This window comes from Cervus elaphus, chromosome X (assembly GCF_910594005.1).
Source record: "Cervus elaphus chromosome X, mCerEla1.1, whole genome shotgun sequence".
Classification (NCBI taxonomy): domain Eukaryota; kingdom Metazoa; phylum Chordata; class Mammalia; order Artiodactyla; family Cervidae; genus Cervus; species Cervus elaphus.
Genome location: NC_057848.1, coordinates 47,794,938 through 47,814,304, shown reverse-complemented (window position 1 = coordinate 47,814,304; position 19,367 = coordinate 47,794,938). Strand labels below are relative to the sequence as shown.

Genomic DNA, 19,367 nt, shown 5'->3' with positions numbered 1-19,367 from the left:
TCTGTTGTTAGAAAGCTGTAGATTTCTGTCTATTTCCTATAGAATTTCAAGTGCCACATTAAATCACATCATTTAGTGCTAACAGATACCCTCAGAATTATGTTGTATGTAGGGTTTAAAAAGAGATAGTACATTTTCCCCCTTTACAATCCTTACAGGAGCATTTATTATATTCCCATTTACCACCACGGAGTCTCATCAGTCTTAAAGATATTTTTTTCAATTTCCTTATATGCCCATTTCCTTTTGGCAATATCTTGCTTTTCCTTTTTAAATTTGAAGTTGAATATTAAAACAGATGCAAAGGAGAGTACTACTTACACATAAACTCTTGAACTGCATTTTTATCATTTCCTCTGTGGAAAAAACCCAATTGTATGAAATTGATAGCAACATTTTAGTATATCCTCAGGTCCCCTGGGAAAAGCAATGTGCTTAGACAGATGATCTGATTTTATGAGCACATAGCTGAAGTCTAGCACTGTGCATTTGTCTTTATGCTCCTACTTTTTTCAGGGACTATGAAAACACATTTAGGCAGTAGTTTTGCTTTCCAACAATGGACTGCAAAGCCTTTGACAATACATAGCATTTGCATTGCTGTTTTTCATAATGTACATCAAAGTATAGATTACTTTCAGCAGAGACTCTTAATCTCAGCTTGTTAATAAGAAAACAGGAACCTCAGTACCAGAACTCATTTTATTATCTACCCTCACCAAGGACTGTGATTTGGATTCCACTCAAATATGAATTAGTTTAAATGTTGCTCTGCTGCGACTGTTGAATTTATTCATTATGCTGTAATATTTTACTTATGAAACTGCATTTGGAAATCCTTTGGTATATATCAAGATGAAATTACAGTGCTCAGGAATATTGATTATTGCTTGTAATTGCCATCATAATAGCCAACAATTCTCTGTCTTTCTTTGTCTTTCTTCTACCTCTTAATGATATACCAAACCAAATCAATATCCAACATATGGGGCCACTTATGTTGTCTCAAAAATTCAATTGTTCTTCATAAATATGCAGAGGATCGAAGATTTTATCTCCAAACATTGAATAAAAAAGCTCCTTACTGCTAGATATCTCTTCTATTCCATACGAGCTTATTAGAGTGTTGCTGTATATGATCAGTTATATGCAAGTGACGTTTTATCACCTCCAGAGTAACTACTAAGTTGTGATAGGGAGATGGGGAGGCTTCTCCACTCTGCTGTTTATAAAGTGCTATACTTCTCCCTCACTAGTATTTTAGATAGTCACAAAAATCATAGGCTGGGAGAGATAAGACATTAAAGAAGAAATCTACCTCCTTATGACATGAAGGTGATTATTTCAGGGACTAATGAGGACGTACAATCAAATGCAAGAAACCTAATGCTATGAGTCACTTTTTCAATAAAATGTATTTAATCTTATTTCTGCTACTTACTGTTTTTCCATTCTAGGGATACATTCAGTGCTTTTAAAAGCAGCAATAATTCCTTTACAGTCCTGATGACTGAACACTAGCTTCTCTCTAATGGTCTCCCATTCATTCAAAACAGTTAAGATGGTCTTTAAAACTTACTGTGAGAACATGTGACATACAGAAAAAAAGTAGATATGTATTATGTAGTACTGTTTGAACAAATTATGTTTGGTTAGCCTGGGTCAGTTAACCCAGATTTGAACTCTGTGGTAATTCCGTGAAGACTGGTTGGTAGGTTGCACAGGGCAATGGAAATATACTATTTTACAAGTCCCCAATTCTAAGTACATTCATGCCATTAGCTGCTGATGTTTCTTTTAAGTAATCCACTTTTACTCTCTGGGCCTCCATTTATATCTGCAGAATGAGCATGTTGAGCTGCTAGATGATTTCTGAGATCCTTTCTAACTGATTCTATAGCCATCATTCTCATGTTTTTCCCTGGGGTACCAAAGGCAACGGGGTAAAATTGTGGCTCAATTCAATATCATGCACATGCCCAAATGAACACAAAGCATGCTTCTTCTGTGCTGTACAAGGCCTGGGTTCAAATTTTCTTGTGTCCACTAATTGCAGAACCCTGGTGTGGTGTGCTATAATGTCGTAGTTAGGATCGATGGCTCTAGAGCCAGACTGCTTGGGCTTGAAAGTCAGCTTTACCAGTTACTAGGTGTTGGACTGTGGACAAATTACCTAACCTCTGTGTGTTGGTTTTCTCATCTGTAAATGTAAATGCTTACTGTAATGGGGTTGTTGTGAAGCTTAAATTATATAATACTTAATGAATTAATTAGAATAATGTCTGGCACAAATAAGCACTTAATGAATGTTACCTCTTATTACTATGATAAGACCCTTATCATCATACCATTTTGCTATTATCATACCACTTTGCTCCTATTAAACCTCTTTTGGTCTCTTGTTTCATCATCTGTAAGATTACAATAATAATATCAACGCCACAGACATATTAGGATCAAATATTGCATATAAAGTACCTAATTTGGTGCCGGACTTTTCTAGGCACTCAATAAATCATTTATATAAATAGAACCAACTATGCACGTGATTGGTGTTAGTCACTGCATTTTTTCCACCCATCCCACTCCCAGTCTTTTCGATACTAGTTACAAGAAAAAATATAAGCTCAAGGCAGAAAATTTTAAAGAAATAACCCTACTATCCAAAGGTAACACAAATTATTATTTTTCCATGAGCATATCTTTTATCTTAAAAAGTGTATTGCCCACATTGTTTTGAAACCTACATGATTTTATTTGATGATCTGTAAACACATTTTCTAGTGAATATTCTTTTACAATGCAATTTGTAATGGTTGTATAGTATTCTACTCTGTATTCATAAAATAGTATTAATGAACATCTAAGTATTTATCTTATGCTGTTATAAATAACACTGTAATATACATTGTCATACACATCATTTCCTAAGGATAAATTCCTATAGACATAATTTTTGGACAAAGAATATGCATCTTTTAAGCCTTTTGTTATAGAAAGCCAATTATCTTCCAGAAAGTCCTGTGAATCTCCACTCCCCTCAGCAATCCTGCCCTTTAAGTATCATTTATCCTCATAAACTAAAGCAAAACTCTAATGTGGACAGTTTCATTAACTGACATGTGGACAGATATTTTTTCATTTAAAAGTACATGCTTTCATTCTTTAAAAATGGAAGCTAGAAATCAGTCTTAAAATATTCCTAATGATGAGCATATGTGACATGTACAAGGTGACACTGTCTCTTTGTTCAGTGGAAGGGTCTTGTGATGTATTATATTAACACGTGGCAACAGAACGTTTTCTATTTAGCAGTGTGTTTTACTGCCCTAGGCTGAACAGTAGAGTAGATTGAGGACTTTGGAGCTGGAATGGCCAGGGATCCTATTATGGCTTTGTTGTTCTTTTGCTAGGTAGATTTAAGCAAGTTACTTAACATCTTTAGGCCTCCATTTCTTTAAATACACCATGAAGATAATAATATAGCCTATTCCATATGAGGGAATATTAACTGAGATAATGAGTGTTTAACACAATGCATGGTACTTAGCAATTGATAAGGATAAAGTATTACACAAAACCATTTTCATGCCAACTCTTTCCACGTGAATATATTACTACTGTTTATGAAATATCCATATTACAATAGTCATGAGGGAGGTGGGAGGGGGGATCGGAATGGGGAATACATGTAACTCCATGGCTGATTCATGTCAATGTATGACAAAACCCCAAAAAAATAAATAAATAAAAACTGGAAAAAAAATAGTCATGAGCTATCAATAAACATCCTTTAGTAAATCAAACATGACAGCAGTATGAAGTTCTGGGACAGGTAAAATTAATGCAGGGTAGGAAAAAAATGCAAAATAGCAGTTGCCTCTGGGGATTAGAGATAGAGATTTACTTAGAAAGACAGGAGGGCACTTCCTGGGGTGACGGGAATGTTCTGTATCTTCACAGGGCTTTGGGTTGTGCACAGGTGATTGCATTTGTTAGGTCGCGCAAAGGTACACTGCAAATCTGTGCATTTCATTGTGTATAGCTTTTAAACTGAAATATATTTACTTATAACAGTATATAAGTCTGTGTACACCATATTGAATTTTTAAATTGCAATACCATTGTCATTTGTAGTATTAGCTAACATCTCTATCACATAATTATTCTTACTTTTTGTATTGGGAATAATTAAGGTCTACTGCCTTAGCATCTCTGATTTTTTTTTTTTACATTATTATTGTCTATAACAGTACTGTGCATTAGATCTCCAAGACTTATTTCTCTGCTAGTTGCAAGTCTGTAGCCTTAAACATCCCCCTATCCCCACTTATCAGCCCTTGGGAACCAATACTCTGCTCTTTGTTTTTACCAGTTCATGTACGGACCTCAAGGATCTTATGCTGTGAGATAAATCAGAGAAAGAAATACTGTAGGATATCACTCATATGTGGAATCTAAGAAACTCGAATTCATTGTGTATAAATTTTACATTAAAAGTCTGTAAGAACTTACTGAACTCTAGATAATAATATAAAAGTTAAAATATGTTAAGAGAAGTGTACTGATGTATGCAGCTTACTTTGAAATGCTTAAAAATGAAATAAAAAATGAGATGTTTTAAAAAAAGATGGATTAAGACAGGAATGGTGAGATGGATAAAAATGTGATAAAGTGAATATAATCATATGTTAAGTATAGAATCTAGTTCACAAGTATATGTGTGGTTTTGTTTATTTTTAAAAATGTTTATTTGATAATTGTCTTTTAAAATTTACATCTAATATTTTTAAGACCAGTGCTGCTCAACTGGAGATACACAGCAAACTTACCTAGGATGTTTTATTAAAACATACTTGCTTAGGACCTAGTCCAGATTTACTGAATTTCTTCACTTGATATTCTCTGGAGTAGATGTATGTTTGTTATAAAAATTCTTTGCTTTGGCTGTATGTTTGGCAGTTTTTATAATAAAATATTAGGTGAAAATGTGTCTGTGAAAGCTAGTCTCTAAATAAAATACTGGCCTCTGGGCCATTCATATTATCAAAATGCCTGATGATACTTCTCCTCCTGTTCTTTCGTATTATATTCAATGAAAGGGAGCAGTATAGTGAATGCCACCAAATGTGGGAGGGTAATGCTCAGAGATTGTCAACAATTCAGGAACAGAAGATCTCTTTCTTCCTCTTAAAAATCTAAACTAGGAAGACAAAAAGAAGACCACCATGGGCACGTTGGAGTTAAGTGTTAGGTATATGAAAATTTTGTTGAGTTCTTCCTAGTTCCCATTTGCTTTATTGTAGCACGATTGTTTAATGGGGTTTATGTTTCTGTAACAAGTGGCTTTGGTTTTGATAGCCCAAATGTTTGCTTCTTTTCTGCAGGCATTTCCTATTCAAGCACGGATCTGGTTCCTCGGCCATCTTTAGCGCAGCCAGTCAGAACTACCCACTGACTTCCAATACTGTGTACTCGCCTCCTCCCAGGCCACTTCCTCGAAGCACCTTTTCCAGACCCGCCTTTACCTTCAACAAACCCTACAGGTGCTGCAACTGGAAGTGCACGGCCCTCAGTGCCTCAGCAATCACGGTGACTCTGGCCTTGTTACTAGCCTATGTGATTGGTAAGCCCTTTTTTCCATGCTTCACTTTTCTTCTTCATCAAAATCTGGTTTTGCTGGTGCTGGAGTTGGGAGTGAGGGGTTTCTTTCTCTACTCTGTGACCTACAAATCTGAACTAAGGCTTAGGATTACAAATAACGAATAGATTTCTAATTAGGTTTTTTTTTTTTTTTTTGGTACTTCCTAACCTTAAATACTGCTGAGGAGAGTAAGAACTGCTCTTTGAGAAGAAATATTTAGACTACTAACACAGTCTTATTGATTGCAATTACTGTAGTTAACCATTTTCCCTTCGATTAGAAGGTTGTTATGGTTTTCTCATTAGAAGTCATAAGTACCAATCTACAGCAGCTTCTTAAATTATAGTTAAAAAATAATACTGCTACTGAATTTTCAGGTAGCAATTTCATTAAAGTAGTAGTTATTTGGGAGCTATTGGAAAATCCAGGGCATAATTTCTTTCCAAGAATGTGGAATTTTACACTGGGACTAAAAAAATGTCTTCTTATTTTCACTTAGTAAATGGCGGCAAAATTGTGTGGTTACTATGTTTGCAATGATAAAGGAGAAAATAGTAGTGAGGCACACTTTCCGCTTTTAAGAAAAATATGATTGTTCTTGAGGGATCTTGATTAAAGTCACCGTGTGTGTGTGTGTGTGTGTGTGTGTGTGTGTGTGTGTGTGTGTGTGTGCGCGCGCGCGCCCACGTGCTCAGTGACTAAGTCATGTCTGACTCTTTGCAACTTCATGGACTGTAGCCCGCCAGGCTCCACTGTCCCTGGGATTTCCCCACGCAAGAATACTAGAGTGGGTTGCCATTTTCTTCTCCAGGGGGTCTTCCCAAATGAGGGATCGAACCCATGTCTCCTGCATTGCAGGCATATTCTTTATCACTGAGCCACCTGGGAAGCCCCCAAGTCACCCTTTCTCAATAGCAAGTCATATTGATTTTTCTGGATGACATTTTAATTTGACTGAACATTAATTTCCTTGTTTGAGTGGTTTTGTGGTCTAAAATGTAAATTAAGAAATATGTATTTTGTGGAAGCAGCATTCCTAGAAGACTAACATATCATGGTAGAAAAAAAAATTCTTTGTAAGTATGTCACTCATATCTTCTTTTCAAGTTTAGCCTGATTTCCTAATTGAAGGGGAATTATCCACAAACATACATTGAATATGGTTCTGAGAGATAGATTAAAAAGGAATTTAGAGTTTCTTCTAATTATAAAAAAGTAAGTTTTGTTGAGTCTGATTTATTAAAAATGTAAACAATAAGAAAGTTCTCATGACCAGTTTTTATGAGTCATAGAACAAAGGATAGGAAGTAAGCAGATATATTTTGTAGGGGAGTCACTGATAATGTCAGCAATATAAGATCACAGCCTATATTGATGTTCATGATTATCTCTTTTCTATTTTCATTGTACAATCTGAATATATTGAACAATGCTTCTATTAAATGTGGATAATATTAACCTATAAGATCAAAAATGTCCTTTATCCCAGACAATTTAGGACAACTCAGCATGAACATTTATTTAGATTGTAATAACATTTAATGAGGAATGATGCTGAAGGAATGGAGGTCTGAAATGAGAAAGTACTGTAATATAAACAGGATTTTAATATGGTATCATTCAAATCAAGGAGTAATTTGAAAAGTTTAAATACATTAGAGGCCCTTTCAAATGTCCTTGTTCAATTATGAGACCAGTTTTTATCTTACAGGTTATCTTCTATTAGCTTTTACTGTACAAAGAGATGATATTTTAGACATAAGACTTTACATCTGGAATGAACAAATCCAAGTTCTTTATTAATAGATTTATACTCTGTCCAAACCTATGTTTCTATTTTAATTTTTTACATGGCCACTTATATAAAAATTTATTACACACTCTGAGCCTTGTTTAATTAGATTATATATTCATTTCCGATGTGAAAATAAAATGTTTCAGTTATTTCAAGGACTGCCTTTTTAATAGGATAAACAGTGGCATATATTAATATATTTAATATGATAACAAGGCAATATAGTACAACGGTCATGAACAAGGATTTTCAGACCTCTGCCACTTCTTATGCACATTATCTTTGGCAAATTATTTACCCTTCTAAGGCGTCCATTTTCTCATCTGTAAAATTGTCCTAAAACATTACCTGTAACATAGGGTTGTCATCGAATTAAATGAGTTAATATATCTAAAGAACTTGGAAGAGTGCCTAAAACATATAGTGAAGTGAAAGTTGCTCAGTCGTGTCCAACTCTGTGACCCCATGGACTATACAGTCCATGAAATTCTCCAGGCCAGAATACTGGAGGGGGTAGCCTTTCCCTTCTCTAGGGGATCTTCCCAATTCAGGGATCAAACCCAAGTCTCCTGCATTGCAGGCAGACTCTTTACCAGCTGAGCCATATAAGTTTATCATAAAGATTAAATTATGATCGCTGTTGTTACCATTATTATCTTTATACTTACTACTCGCTGTTAACATTCACTGTTTCTCAGAGTTAACTGTTTTATTCATGGCTGTATCCCAGCTCCACAAACACTGCCTGGCACATAGCAACCCTGTCCATAAAAGTTTACTGAAAAAAAAATTACACTAAGCACTCTACTTGTATTAGCTCATTGCATCCTCACAACAGTCATTAAGGATAGTTATCAGATTAAATCTATTTTATAAATGAGACAACTGAAGCATAGCCAATGTAAGAGATCACATATAGGTCACAATGAAATTAAGAGGTCACATCACTGAGAAGGGAATATCCTGAGCTTTAAGCCAGAGCAGACTGACTTCAGTGAACAAGCTTTTGAGTGCCAGGCCTTGCTGCTCTCCTAGCACTGCAATGAACTTTGCAGCTCATTTACTTCTTGGGTTTCCCTGATGGCTCAGACAGTAAAGAATCAGACTGCAATGCAGTAGACCCAGGTTCGATCCCTGGATCAGGAAGATCCCCTAGAGAAGGGAATGGCAACCAGCTCCAGTATTCTTGCCTAGAGAATTCCATGGACAGAGGAGCCTGGCAGGCTATAATCCATGGGGTCACAAAGAGTTGGACACAAGTGAACTAACACCCAAAAAAGATGTCCTTTTCATTATAGGGACTGGAATGCAAAAGTAGGAAGTCAAGAAATACCTGGAGTAACAGGCAAATTTGGCCTTGGAGTACAGAATGAAGCAGGGCAAAGGCTAATAGAGTTCTGCCAAGAGAACGCAATGGTCATAGTAAACACCCTCTTCAAACAACACAAGAGAAGACTCTACACATGGACTCATCACCAGATGGTTGACACCAATATCTGATTGATTATATTCTTTGCAGCCAAAGATGGAGAAGCTCTATACAGTCAGCAAAAACAAGACCAGGAGCTGACTGTGGCTCAGATCATGAACTCCTATTGCCAAATTCAGACTGAAAGTGAAGAAAGTGGAGAAAACCACTAGGTTTTCTAGGTCATACCATTCAGGTATGACCTAAATCAAATCCCTTATGACTATACAGTGGAAGTGAGAAATAGATTTAAGGGACTAGGTCTGATAGACAGAGTGCCTGATGAACTATGGACGGAGGTTTCTGACATTGTACAGGAGACAGGAATCAAGACCATCCCAAAGAAAATGAAATGCAAAAAAGCAAAATGGCTGTCAGAGGAGGCCTTACAAATAGCTGTGAATAGAAGGGAAGTGAAAAGCAAAGGAGAAAAGGAAAGATATACCCATTTGAATGCAGAGTTCCAAAGAATAGCAAGGAGAGATAAGAAAGCCTTCCTCAATGATCAATGCAGAGAAATAGAGGAAAACAATAGAATGGGAAAGACTAGCAATCTCTTCAAGATAGTTAGAGATACCAAGGGAATATTTCATACAAAGATGGGCTCAATAAAGGACAGAAATGGTACAGACCTAACAGAAGCAGAAGATATTAAGAAGAGATGGCAAGAATACACAGAAGAACTGGACAAAAAGATCTTCACAACCCAGATAATCACGATGGTGTGATCACTCACCTGGAGCCAGACAGACATCCTGGAATGTGAAGTCAAGTGGGCGTTAGGAAGCATCACTATGAACAAAGCTAGTGGAGGTGATGGAATTCCAGTTGAGCTATTTCAAATCCTGAAAGATGATGCTGTGAGAGTGCTGCACTCAATATGCCAGCAAATTTAGAAAACGCAGCAGTGGCCACAGGACTGAAAAAGGTCAGTTTTTATTCCAATCCCAAAGAAAGGCAATGCCAAAGAATGCTCAAACTACCGCACAATTGCACTCATCTCACACGCTAGTAAAGTGATGCTCAAAATTCTCCAAGCCAGGCTTCAGCAATATATGAACCATGAATTTCCAGATGTTCAAGCTGGTTTTAGAAAAGGCAGAGGAACCAGAGATCAAATTTCCAACATCCGCTGGATCATCGAAAAAGCAAGAGAGTTCCAGAAAAATATCTATTTCTGCTTTATTGACTATGCCAAAGCCTTTGACTGTGTGGATCACAATAAACTGTGGAGGAGAATTCTGAAAGAGATGGGAATACCAGACCACCTGATCTGCCTCCTGAGAAATCTGTATGCAGGCCAGGAAGCAACAGTTAGAACTGGACATGGAACAACAGACTGGTTCCAAATAGGAAAAGGAGTACGTCAAGGCTGTATATTGTCACCCTGCTTATTTAACTTATATGCAGAGTACATCATGAGAAATGCTGGGCTGGAAGAAGCACAACCTGGAATCAAGATTTCCGGGAGAAATATCAATAACCTCAGATATGCAGATGACACCACCCTTATGGCAGAAAGTGAAGAAGAACTAAAGAGCCTCTTGATGAAAGTGAAAGAGGAGAGTGAAAAAGTTGGCTTAAAGGTCAACATTCAGAAAACTAAGATCATGGCATCTGGTCCCATCACTTCATGGCCAATAGATGGGGAAACAGTGGCTGACTTTATTTTTCTGGGCTCCAAAATCACTGCAGATGGTGATTTCAGCCATGAAATTAAAAGACGCTTACTCCTTGGAAGGAAAGTTATGACCAACCTAAAAAGCAGAGACATTACTTTGCCAACAAAGGTCCGTCTAGTCAAGGCTACGGTTTTTCCAGTGGTCATGTATGGATGTGAGAGTTGGATTATAAAGAAAGTTGAGCACTGAAGAACTGATGCTTTTGAACTGTGGTGTTGGAGCAGATTCTTGAGAGTCCCTTGGACTGCAAGGAGATCCAACCAGTCCATCCTAAAGGAGTTCAGTCCCTGGGTGTTCATTGGAAGGACTGATGTTGAAGCTGAAACTCCAATACTCTGGCCACCTCATGCGAAGATGTGACTCATGGGAAAAGACCCTGATGCTGGGAAAGATTGAGGGCAGGAGGAGAAGGGGACGACAGAGGATGAGATGGTTAGATGGCATCACCGACTCAATGGGCATGTGTTTGGGTGGACTCCGGGAATTGGTGATGGACAGGAAGACCTGGCGTGCTGCGGTTTATGGGGTCACAAAGAGTTGGGTACGGCAGAGTGACTGAACTGAATTGAACTGAGCAACTTTCACTTTCACTACTAAGTAAACCCTCTATGTTTTTTCTTCTTAAATCACAAATTAAGTTCGATTTACCAGGCCATCCATTGCAATGGTTACTTCAACTAAGATGTGTTGATTGGTGAGAGTATCTGTTGAAATGATTTACCATGAGACTTTGAAAAGACGGAAATACCAGGTTAAATGCTAGTACAGTAGGTTGAGGGCTCCTCTGGTGGCTCAGACGGTAAAGAATCCACCGGCAGTTTAGGAGACCTGGGTTTGATTCCCTGATTTGGAAAGATCCCCTGGAGGAGGGCATGGCAACCCATTGCAGTATTCTTGCCTGGAGAATCCCCATGGACAGAGGAGCCTGGCAGGCTACAGTCCATGCATTGGGTCACAAAGCATCAGACATGACCGAGCAACTAAGCACAGTACAGTAGGTTGAGTGGGTTCAAGATGAGGAGATATTAAAGGCAAACACTAACTTTGTTCTGACTTCTGTCATGAGCTGATCCATATGTGACTTTGGATATATTGGTTAAAATCTCTTCCTCCACTTACTCCATCTGTGCTGTATCACGGACCACCTCAGGAGGGTAGAGTAGGAATTCATAAATAGGCATTCAGCTGAAAGATGTCACATAACAACTGTAACACACAAGATGATTTTTAAATGACTTTCTGTGATTGAAATAAAAACGTTTTGTATTTCAAAATAGGAAACCATTTCACTCTCAACTCTTGCTGAGTCTGGAAGAGTTATCAGGCTTTTTTTTTTTTTTTCAATCCCCTTTGTAGTTGCCGTGTAACCCAACTAAGATCTTTCACTGAAACTATTTACTGCCTCTGTTTCCCGTGCAGATTCCTTTCTGCCATTTCATTTTCCTCTATTATCCATTATACATAACCTTTAGATACTAATGGCTGTAGGCTGTGCTGCCCCCAATCCACTAGGGGAAATCACATCAATATCAATGGGACATCAATAGTCATTCTGTGAATTATGGCTCCGTAAGTGGTCATTGAAAAGCAGTTGAAATTCAGCTAGTGAAAAGTCAGAGCTGGGTTCAGGCAACCAGCCCCATCCCCACTTCTCCCCACTATACCTTTTGGGTCAGCAAAAAAATAATTTCTTTGAATAAGTTTTGAGGTCATAAAATTCAGTGAAGGGAGGCATGGGAAGATACTGATTATATGAAGATATTATGGAATGGCTATTGTCATCACTTACCCATAAATCTGTAATATTTTCCATCTGAATCCAAAAAAAGGTCCTTATGCTTCATCCTCTCTGATATTTTGGCATCAGTGATGTATCAGTGCCAGTCAGAAGCACATTTGCTTGAATTTACAAATAAGCCTTATGAAGTAGTAGTCAGGAAGACAGATGACCATATGCAAGGCATCAGGAGGAGGCGAGGTTAAGGTACTTCATCAATGGTTGTGAAGGGCACAAACTCGGCTTCTCTGGTAATATTTGATGTTTTGATCAAGTTTCTCCACAGTCAGCAGTTTGTATATAAGAGGGAATAGAAACTCACAGGCAATAGAATCTCACAAGAATACATTGTGCTTGGGGTCAAACATGTTGTTGCATTGAAAGAGTTGGGGAGTACAGATTTCTGGCTCTCAAACTAAATATAATCAGTTAATGATATCAGTGTTGCTTTCTTTTGCCATGAAATTAGTAGTGATTCCGCCCACCTTCAGGGGATGCAGGTAGTATCCAAACTCTACAGATGAAATAAGTTAAGTCCATAAATCTCTTTGCCATGATACACTATATAGCCCACATGTAGAAAGTTGACCAGAATGGTTATTAATACAGAATTAGGAGAGAGAGCATACTGAACCCAGTTCTGTGGTCAAAAGTTTAAGAATGGAACTATTCAAGAGGGCAAAGTGCCTACTTCACTTGCTCTCTGCACAAAAATTGAGTAACAGTGAGTTCAGGGCTTTCTTCTGCCTCCTTTATGCTAGTCCAAATTACCCACCTTTCTAGGGCTATGATTATGATGGAGGAATAACATGCTGAAAGCTATAGAATGAGTGTGCTTATTTAGCCTGCATGACAAAAAAAAAAGTGCAAACACTTTAAAATATAGGGCAAAAATGGAGTAAGACAAATTTTGATTTTGGAAAATTCAGAAACTTAGTTGTTGTTGTTTCTTTTAATAGAATTGAAATGGAGTTTTTTCCCCAGTTATCTAGCTAGACAATGCCCTTTGCCACAAGTTTTACTAGGTATAAATAAATATGCTCACCAAAAAGGATCTCCTTCAATTACTGGTAACTTCATTAATGCCTCTATGCCTCAATTTCCTCATCTGTAAAATGAAATGTTGATAACAACTTCCTCATAGATTTTCTTTTTAGTTAAATGAAACAGAGCATGTAAAACACCCAAGACATCCCTTAATAGATCTAAGTAACATACATAGTATTGTTTTTTTCTTAAAATAGAATTGAAATCAAGTTTTGTTGCCCCAACAAGCTAGATGGACAATGCCCTTTCCTACAAAGTTTACTAAGTATAGATAAATATGCTCACCAAAGAGAATCTCGTAAACTTATCAGTAATGTCATTAATGCCTCTTTGCCTCAGTTGCCTCATCTAATAAATGGGAATGTTGGTAGCAACTTCCTTATAGAATTTCTTTTTAATTAAATGAAGCAGAACGTGTAAAAAAACCCAGGACAATTCTTAGTAGATCTAAGTAAGATACTTAATTTTATCTTTTTAAATAGGGAGAATGGAATTGCAGTCCCCCCCCCCAACAATCTAGGTAGACAATGCCTTTCCCACAGTGTTTACAAGTATACATAAATATTCTCACCAAAACACATCTCTTTTACTTACTGGTAACTTCGTTAATGCCTCTGTGCCTCAGTTTCCTCATCTATAAAATGGGAATGTTGAGAACACCTTCCTTGTAGATTTTCTTTTAATTAAATGAAGCAGAGCAAATAAAATACCCAGGACATTGCTTAATAGATCTAAATTACATACTTAATTTTTTAATAGAATTGAAATTGAGTATTTTTTCCTCAAAAATCTACATAGACAATGCCCTCACCCTAATAGTTTACTGAGTGTAGGTAAATATGCTCAGCAAAAAGCATCTCTTTCATTTACTAGTAATTCATTAATGCTACTGTGCCTCAGTTTCCTCATCTATAAAATGGGAATGTTGATAACACTTTCCTCACAGATTTTCTTTTTAATTAAATGAAGCAGAGTATGTAAAACACCCAGGACATTGCTTAGTAGATAAAAGTAACATACTTAATTATGTTATTTTTTTAAATAGAGATAATTGAAATCAAGTTTATGTTTTCCCCAAAATCTAGATAGACTATGCCCTTTCCCACAAAGCTTACTAATTTTAGATAAATATGCTCAAAAGAAAAAAGCATCTCTTCACATTCCAGTAACTTCATTAATACCTCTGTGCCTCAGTTTCCTTATCTATAAAATGGGAATGTTGATAAAACCTTTCTCAAATATTTTTTTTATTTAAATGAAGCAGAGCATGTAAAATACCCAGGACATTGCTTAGTAGATCTAAGTGACATAGTTAACTTCTCCTTTTTGTTCTTTAACAGATAGAATTGATATCGAGAGTTTTTTTCCCATCAATCTAGGTAGGAAAGGGAAATATCCTTTCCCAAAAGGTTACTAAGTATACATGAATATGCTCACCAAAAAGCATCTCTTTCACTTACTAGTAACTTCATTAATGCCTCTAGCCTCAGTTTTTTCATCTATAAAATGGGAATGTTGATAACACATTCCTCATAGATTTTTGTTTAATTAAATGAAGTAAAACATTTAAAGCACCCAGGACAATGCTTAATACATCTAAGTAACCATACTTTTTTTTTTAATATATAGAATTGAAATCAAGTTTTCTTTCCCCAGCAATCTATATAGACAATGCCCTTTCCCGCAAAGTTTACGAAGTATGGATAACGACACTCACCAAAAAGCATTTCTTTCACTTACTAGTAACTTCATTAATACCTCTCTGCCTAAGTTTCCTCATCTATAAAATGGGAATGTAAAACACCCAGGACATTGCTTAGTAGATCTAACTAACATACTTAATATTTTTTCTTTTTAATAGAGAGAATTGAAATAGAGATTAATTTTGCTCACAATCTAGTCAATGCCCATTCCCATGAATTTTACTAAGTGTAGATATATATGCTCCTAAAAAGTTTCTCTTTCACTTACTGGCAACTTCATCAATGCCTCTATCCTCAGTTTCCCCCCCCTATAAAATGGGACTGTTGATAATACCTTACTTGTAGATTTTTTTTTTTCAGTTAAATGAAGCAGAGATGTAAAACACCCAGGACATTGCTTAGTAGAGTTAAGTAACATATTTAAGTTTCTTTTTTTAACAGAAATGAAATCTAGTTTTTCTCCCATCAATCTAGATAGACAGTGCCCTTTCCCACAGTCTTTACTAACTGTAGATGAATACTATCACGAAAAATCTTCTCTTTCACTTATTAGTAACTTCACTAATGCCTCTATGTTTCAGCTTCCTCATCTGTAAAATGGGAATCTTATAACACATTCCTCATATATTTTCTTTTTAATTAAATAAAATAGAGCATGTAAACATCCAGGACATTGCTTAATAGATCTAAGTAACATACTTATTTTTTTTAATGGAAGGAATTAAAATCTAGATAGTCAATGCCCTTTCCCACAAAGTTTTCAAAGTTTTGATGCATATGCTCTCAAAAAGTATCTCATTCACTTTGGTAACATCATTAATGCCTCTGTGCCTCAGTTTCCTAATTTATAAAATGGGAATATTGATAACACTTTCTTGGTAGATTTGTTTCAACTACTTGAAGCAGTGTATGTAAAACTCACATGATATTGCTTAGTAGATCTAGTAACATAGTTAATTTTATCTTCTTTTAATATAGAATTGAAATCAAGTATTTTTTCCCAAAAATCTAGATAGAGAATGCCCTTTCCCACAAAGTTTACTAAGTATAGATAAATGCTCACCAAAAAGCATCTCAGTATCTAGTGACGTCATTAATGACTCTGTACCTCAGTTTCCTCATATATAATATGGGAATCTTGAAAACAGCTTCCTCATAGATTTTCTTTTCAATTAAATGAAGCACAGAATGTAAAACACTAAGGACTTTGCTTAGTAGAACTAAGTAACATACTTAATTTTGTTTTTTTTTAATAGAATTGAAGTCAGTTTTTTTTTGCCCAACAATCTAGATAGATGCCCTTTCCCACAACGTTTACCTTTATTGGTAAATAGGCTCACCAAAACGCATGTCTTTCACTTACTATTAACTTCATTTATGCCTTAGTGCCTCAGTTTCCTTATCTATAAAATGTGAATGTTGATAACACCTTCCTTGTTGATTTTCTTTTTAATGAATTCAGCCAAAGCATTTAAAACTCCCGGGACATTGCTTCATAGATCTTAGTTAACATACGTAATTTTGTTTTTCTTTAATAGAGAAAATTGAAATCAAAATTTATTTTGCTAATAATCTCGGTAGTAAATGAACTTTCCCTCGGATTTTACTAAGTGTTGATAAAAACGCTCACCAAAAAGGATCTCCTTTACTTATGGAATTCTCTAGGCCAGAATACTGGAGTGGATAGCCTTTCCCTTCTCCAGGGGATCTTCCCAACCCAGGGATCAAACCCAGGTCTCCTGCACTGCAAGCAGATTCTTTACCAATTGAGCTATCAGGGAAGCCTTTTACTTATTAGTAACATATTAATGCCTCTAGCCTCAGTTTCCTCATCTGTCAAATGGGAATGTTGATAACACCTTACTTGTAGGTTGTTTTTTTTTTTTATTAAATGAAGCAGAGCATGTAAAATACCTGGGACATTTCTTACTATATCTGAGTAATATATTTAAATTTTTTAATAGGTTGAATTGAAATCAACTTTTTCCCCCATCAATCTAGATAGCCAGTGCCCTTTCCCACAAAGTTTACTAAGCACACATGTATATGCTCACCTAAAAGCATCTCTTTCACTTACTAGTATCTTCATTAATGCTTCTATGCCTCATCTATAGATGAGTTTCCTTGTCTATAAAATTGGGAATTTTGATAACACCTTCATCATAGATTTTTTTAATTAAATGAAATAGAGCATGCAAAACACCCAGGACATTGCTTGTTCCATTTATGTGACATACTTAATCGTTTTTAATAGATAGTATTTAAGTCGAGTTTTTTTCCCCAAGAATCTTCATAGACAGTGCCCTTTCTCACAAAGTTTACTGTCGATAAGTACACTCACCAAAAAGCATCTCATTCACTTTGGTAGCTTCATTACTGCCTCCATCCCTCAGCTTCCTCATCTATAAAATGGGAATCTTGATAACTTCCTTGTAGATTTTCTTTTTAATTTAATTAAGCAAACCATGTAAAACACCTAGGATATTGCTTTGTAGAGCTAAACAGCATACTTAATTTTGTGGTTTTTTTTTTAAAGGAGAGAATTCAAATCGAGATTTCTTTTGCTCACAATCTAGATAATCAGTGCTTATTCCCACAAATTTCACTTTTGATAAATATGCTCACCAAAAAGCATCTCTTTCAGTTAGTAGTAACTTCATTAATGGCTCTTTCTTGACTCAGTTTCCTCATCTGTAAAATGGGAATGTTGATAAAACCTTCCTCATAGATTTTCTTTTTAATTAAATGAAGCAAAGATTGTAAAACACCCAATTCATTGCTTTGTAGATCTAAGTAATGTTCTTACATGTGTCCTTTTTTAAATAGAATTGAAATTGAGTTTTTTTCCCCCAAACAATCTAGATAGACAATGCCCTTTCCAACAAAGTTTACTAAGTATAGATAAATACACTAACCAGAAAGCATCTTTTTCACTAAATAGCGACTTCATTAATGCCTCTGTGTCTCAGATTCCTCATCTATAAAATGAGAATGTTTATAACACTTTCCTGGTAGATTTTTTTTTAATTAAATGAAGTAGTGCATGTAAAACCCACAGGACATTTCTTAGTAGATCTAGTAACATAGTTATTTTTAACCTTTTTAAATATAGAATTGAAATCGAGTATTTTTCCCGAACAATCTAGATAGAGAATGCCCTTTCCCACAAAGTTTACTATATATAGATAAACACTCACCAAAAAGCATCTGTTTCACTTACTAGTAATTCATTAATGCCTCTAACTTCAGTTTCCTCATCTATAAAATGGGAATGCTGAAAACACCTTGCTTGTAGAGTTTATTTTCAATTAGATGAAGCAGAGCATGTAAACACCCAGGACATTGCTGAGTAGATCTAAGTAACATACTTAATTTTGTTTTTTTTAATAGAGAGATTTGAAGTAGATTTTCCCCCCAACAGTCTAGATAGACAATTCCCTTTCCAACAACGTTTACCTGTATAAATAAAGTAGCTCACCAAGACAAATCTCTTTCACATACTAGTAGCTTCATTAATGCCTCTATGCCTCAGTTTCCTCATCTATAAAGTGGAAATGTTGATAAAACCTTGCTCGTTGATTTTTTTTTTAATTAAATGAAAAGTGAAGTGAAGTCGCTCAGTCATGTCTGACTCTTTGCGACCCCATGGACTGCAGCACGCCAGGCATCCCTGTCCATCACCAGCTCCCGGAGCCTACTAAAACTCGTGTCCATCGCGTCAATAATGCTATCCAACCATCTCATCCTCTGTCATCTCGTTCTCCTCCCACCTTCAGTTTTTCCCAGCATCAGGGTCTTTTCCAATGAGTCAGTTCTTCGCATCAGGTGGCCAAAGTGTTGGAGTTTCAGCTTCAGCATTGCAGGCAGATTCTTTACGAACTGAGCTATCAGGGAAACCCCACAAAGTTTACTAAGTATAGATAAATGTGCTCACCAAAATGCATGTCATTCCCTTTGGTAATTTCATTAATGCCTCTGTGCCTCAGTTTCCTCATCTATAAAATGGGAATGTTGATAATACCTTCCTCGGCATTTTTTTGTTTAATTAAATGAAGCAGAGCATGTAAAACACACAGTGCAGTGCTTAGTAGATCTAAGAAATATACTTAATTTTGATTTTTTTAAAGTACAGAATTGAAATAGAGTGTTGTTCCCCAACAATCTAGTTCCACAGTGCCCTTTCCCACAAAGTTTACTAATTATAGATAAATATTCTCACCAAAAAACATCTCTTTCACTAACTAGTAACTT

General features: G+C 36.1%; 1 protein-coding gene across 2 annotated transcripts in view; it reads left to right on the top strand.

Moving 5' to 3' along the window:
• TENM1 (teneurin transmembrane protein 1) overlaps positions 1 to 19,367 on the top strand; it is an 882,499-nt gene that overhangs the window by 493,079 nt on the left and 370,053 nt on the right. For both annotated transcript variants that reach the window (XM_043896987.1, XM_043896986.1), the window contains one exon: positions 5,388 to 5,626. In XM_043896987.1, the coding sequence (XP_043752922.1) occupies positions 5,388 to 5,626 (239 nt within the window). The remainder of the gene's footprint in view (positions 1 to 5,387; positions 5,627 to 19,367) is intronic.